Below are 5,000 nucleotides of genomic sequence, written 5' to 3'. Positions count from 1 at the left end.
GTGTGTGTGTGCGCGTTTGTGTGTGTGTTTGATGAGTTTTCTCACTCATGCTGTGTTTTTCGGCAGGTGCTTTTGCATGACTTCTAGCAAGGTGTGTGTGTGTGTGTGTGTGTGTGTTTGTGTGTGTGTGTGTTTGCTTGCACACAGCATGTGTTGTGTTTGTTTGTCACTGGGCAGTGTTTCCTTGGTGTGACTTTACCTGATTAATCTCTTTCCCGCTGTGTGTGTGTGTGCGTGTACAGTACATGGATGCATGTTGGTGTGCTTGTGTGTGTGTGTGTGTGTGTGTGTGCATGCATGGGTGGGTGGGTTTTTGTGTCTGTGTGCACATATAGTGTGTGTGTATGCATGCATGTGGGTGTGTTTGCGTGTGTGTGTGTCTCTGTATAGACGTAGTGTGTGTGTGTATATGCATGCATGTGGGTGTCTCTGTGTGTGCGTGTATGCATGTTGGGGTGTGTGTGTGCATTTGTGTGTGTCTGTGTGTATGCAAACATGAAGTGTGTGTGTGTGTGTGTGTGTGTGTGTGTGTGTGTGTGTGTGTGTGTGTGTGTGCGTGCGTGCGTGCATGTGTGCGTGCGTGCATGTGTGTGTTTGTCTGTATGTATATGCATGCATGTGGGTGTGTGTCTGTGTGCACATGTAGTGTGTGTGTGCACATGTAGTGTGGGCGTGTGTGTGTATTTCTGTGCACGTAGTGTGTGTGTTCATGCATGGATGTGAGTGTGTGCATGTGTGCTTTTGGGTGTCTGTATGCACATAATGTGTGTGTGTGTGTGCGTGTGTGCGTGTGTGTGTATGCATGCATGTGGGTGGATGTGTGTAAGTGTCTGTGTGCACGTAGTGTGTGTTTATGCATGCACGTGGGTTTGGGTGTCTGTGTGTGTGGTTACACGACGTTTGTGTGTGTGTATGCACATAAGTAGTGTGTGTATATGTGTATGCATGTGTTTGTGTGCATGTAGCGTGTGTGTGTGTGTGTGTGTGTGTGTGTGTGCGCGCGCGCCTGTGTTCTAGCTTATATGGTTTACAAAGAGACAAATTAGTTTCATGACACTGGTGTTATAGTGTTGAGTTGGTGTATGACTCCTGGTAATACACTTACAATCATACTTAACGATGTGTGTGTGTGTGTGTGCAGTGTGAGCAGTCTCATCTGCTGCGTGAGCATGAGGAGGTTCAGGAGAGGACGACGCTGCGCTACGAGGAGCGAATCACAGAGCTGCACAGCATCATCGCAGAACTCAACAAGAAGATCGACCTGCTGCAGGGAGCCACCATCAGGTCACACACACGCACACACACACACACACACACACTAATACGTACACTCACAAAAGCCCTATAAGCACACACTATAGTCACACTACACACACTCGAATGCATGCAAAATCGCAAAAAGTCTCATACACACACACACACACACACACACACTCTACACATGCATACTAACACACACACATACACTACAAACACTACATTATATATACGCACACATACTTACTCATAATATACACACTCACACTAGACACTACAGCTGCACACACACATAAATGCATAAACACTCACATCATACACACACACAAACACACACACACACACACTTACTCACTCATAATATACACACTCACACTACACACTACAGCTGCACACACACGCACATTAATACATACACCTACAAAAACCCTATACACACACTAATAGTCACAGTATACACACACACACACACACAAATGCATGCAAAATCCCAAAAAATCACAGACACACACACTCACACTATACACACACACTACAAACACTACATTTTATACACACAAACTCATAATTTACACACGCACGCTAACAAAAACACACAGCTGCACACACACACAAATGCATAAACACTCGCATCATACACACACACACTAAAATATAAAATCACAAAAGCCCTATACACACACACACACACACACACACTATAGTCACACTACACACACAAATGCATGCAAAATCGCAAAAACACACACACACACACACACACACACACTCTTGCACTATACACATGAACACTAACACAACACACAAACACATACACTACAAACGCTACATTATATATATATACACACACACACACACACACTCATAATATAAACACTCATGCTAACAAAACCACACTACAGCGGCACACACACATAAATACATAAACACACACACACACACACACACACACTAATACATACACTTACAAAAACCCTATACACACACTAATACAGTCACAGTACACACACACACACACACACACACAATTTAATGCAAAATCCCGAAAAAACACACAAAATACACACGCATACTAACACACACACACACACACAAATACATACACTACAAACATTACATTATATATACACACACTCATAATATACACACCCACGCTAACAAAAACACACACTACAGCTGCACACACACACACACACACAAATACATACACTCAAGACCTATACTCACACACTATAGTCACACTACACACACAAACACGAATGCATGCAAAATCGCAAAAAGTCACACACACACACACACACACTCGAACTATACACATGCACACTAACAAACACACACTAATACATACACTACAAACACTACATTATATACACACACACTCATAATATACAAACTCACACTAACAAAAACACACACTAACACAAACACTCACATCATACACACACTAATGCCACACACACACACTAATACGTAAACACTTGCATCATACACACACAAACTAATGCCACACACACTAATACATAAACACTCACATCACACACACACTAACACATACACACATAAAAAAATAAAAACACTACACACACACTAATACACAGTCACACTATACACATTCAAATGCGTACAAAAATAAACACTGCATTACACACACACACACACACACACACCGTTTGTGCTAGGGTCCTGTAAGCAGCATGTATATTTGCAATGGTAAAGAGTTAAAGGCTAACAGGAGTGCCGATACTTCAGTCTTCAGCTATATACAGTATATAAATGCAGCTCTATCTGCAGCTCCAGCGGTGCTTTAAAAACCTCCTGAATCCTCCGTCCAGTTAAATGCGACCCCAGTGTGTATCGTCCCGTCACGAGCCCTAAAAGAGCCTCCGGAGGCCAGTCTTCATCAGTTATTGTAAAGAGAGAGAGTCAGGGTCATCTGCACAGCTCATGAATATTGAGTCTGAGTGAGGCGCTGACCGCGTCTCCTGTTTCCCTGCATGTAAATGAGACGGTCTCCGCTGTCTAATTATGAACTCCTCATCTGCATGCAGACACTCAGAGCGATATTAGGGAAATTACAATATGCTCAGCGTTGACTCTGCAATTTAATGCTGTTAACTTATCTCAAGCTGTGTGGCAGATTACTCTTAGACTGCAGCAAAGAGCATAGAATCACCAAAAGGGCGACACTCTAGTGCAATTCGGGAAACAGCCACTAGATGGCGCAGCGGCCGCTTTGGAGTGAAAACTCCAATAGAACAACAGCAGATTATAAGTCTGTAAAATAAACGAGTAAAAGTGCTGATGATTGTGATTGTAAGTGCTGTATTGTCATCTTCAGATTGTACCTCAGCTTTAATGTTAGGGTTGTAACGGTATGAATTTTTTACGGTATGATAATCGTCTAAAACAATTCCACGGTTTGACGGTTTCGCGGTATACGGTATTAAATAGTAATTCTCATAGCAAAGACCCTGAAAAGAATAAGAACACGTTTTCTGACTGAACAAAAGTTTTTCTATGGGGGAAAAAAAAATGCATTTATTTACTGACAATGTATTTGCCCAAAAGGTCTGGGAATTAACTAAACAGAAAAAAAGTGTTACAAAATAATAGAACAGTGAAGCAAATTTGACTTTTTCCAAATAATATATTTTCAGTTACTATAAACAACACCACTTACAATGAACAAATAAAAAAATAAGAAAATAATAAATAATGTGTCAAAGTCCAAATAAAGTCCAAATAAACATGGTGCAAATCCTCAGTAAAAAATAGATATAAATATTTACTATACTATAAATAGTTACATAACGAAACTAGATTCAATATGGAACATCCTTAGGTTCTATGTGCCAGCATGGATATGGTTGTCTGGATATGGATATGGATATGGTTGTCTGCAATGCAGACAAACAGCTGCACCTTCATTTGTGTCTTTTGAAAACAGCAAGAGCAGCAGTTCGTCTTTGCTGTGTCACTGTTTTGTCATGTTTCTGTGCTGCTGTGCATGCAAAAGTACTTAGTATGAGAATTATTTCATGCAAAACTTTTTTTTTTTTTGCGTTTTATTTAGCCGCGCACAAATGTATGCCTGTCTCTCATTCCGTGTTGTTCAAAAAGCTCATTGTTGGTCCACAAACCAAAGCGAAACCTATGCTTATTGGTTGTGATATAGCGAGTTTGAACCAATCTGGGCATGGAGGAGGGACAATGCATCAATGTATCATGTCTGATTTGTCCGGAGACACAGTGACGAGCGTTTCTTTGTCAAATCAGCGTTGTCAAATTTTGATGACGTAACCGCACTGATTCCGGAGCCTCTGAAAGTCTGCGAATGTTATGTGATACAGCACTGGAAAGCTGAGATTCTCTTCTTTATGCCAATCTTTCAATTGTATGAATGGGATCAGCGGATCAAAAGTTATTAAACATTTAAGAGCAATACTTATTTTTAGCCGCGGGCGGCTGTCTCGGTCTTTAAGGGTTAAAACCGTTGATATGCAATTGTTCATGGTTTGATAATCGTGCTCGTTCAAATCGTGGTAGACCGTCATACCGGTATATTGTTACAACCCTATTTAATGTGTTTTTTAAATGAATAAATACAAAACAAATGCCATCGTGACAGCAAAGTCCAATGGACAGCCGACCGCTTTCACTCCAAAATGGCGGAATCCGGGGCTGTTGCTTCGCGCTGCCGTTGCAATGGGACGCTCTATTAAGTGTCGCCTCTTGGTCATTCT

The 5,000-nt window shown here is 41.3% G+C and overlaps 1 protein-coding gene and 1 long non-coding RNA gene across 53 annotated transcripts in view; one reads left to right on the top strand and one right to left on the bottom strand.

Moving 5' to 3' along the window:
• LOC147843774 (uncharacterized) overlaps positions 1-5,000 on the bottom strand; it is a 321,977-nt gene that overhangs the window by 91,839 nt on the left and 225,138 nt on the right. The gene's annotated exons all lie outside the window — the stretch shown is intronic.
• Positions 1-5,000, top strand: part of mcc (MCC regulator of WNT signaling pathway) — a 164,152-nt gene that overhangs the window by 101,896 nt on the left and 57,256 nt on the right. For all 52 annotated transcript variants that reach the window (XM_087251094.1, XM_087251093.1, XM_087251092.1 and 49 more), the window contains 1 exon segment: positions 1,142-1,284. In XM_087251094.1, the coding sequence (XP_087107220.1) occupies positions 1,142-1,284 (143 nt within the window).

This window comes from Danio rerio, chromosome 5 (genome assembly GCF_052040795.2).
Source record: "Danio rerio strain M-AB ecotype USA chromosome 5, GRCz13ab, whole genome shotgun sequence".
Classification (NCBI taxonomy): domain Eukaryota; kingdom Metazoa; phylum Chordata; class Actinopteri; order Cypriniformes; family Danionidae; genus Danio; species Danio rerio.
Note: the sequence above shows the minus strand (reverse complement) of the source record. Positions and strands in the feature narration are given on the sequence as shown.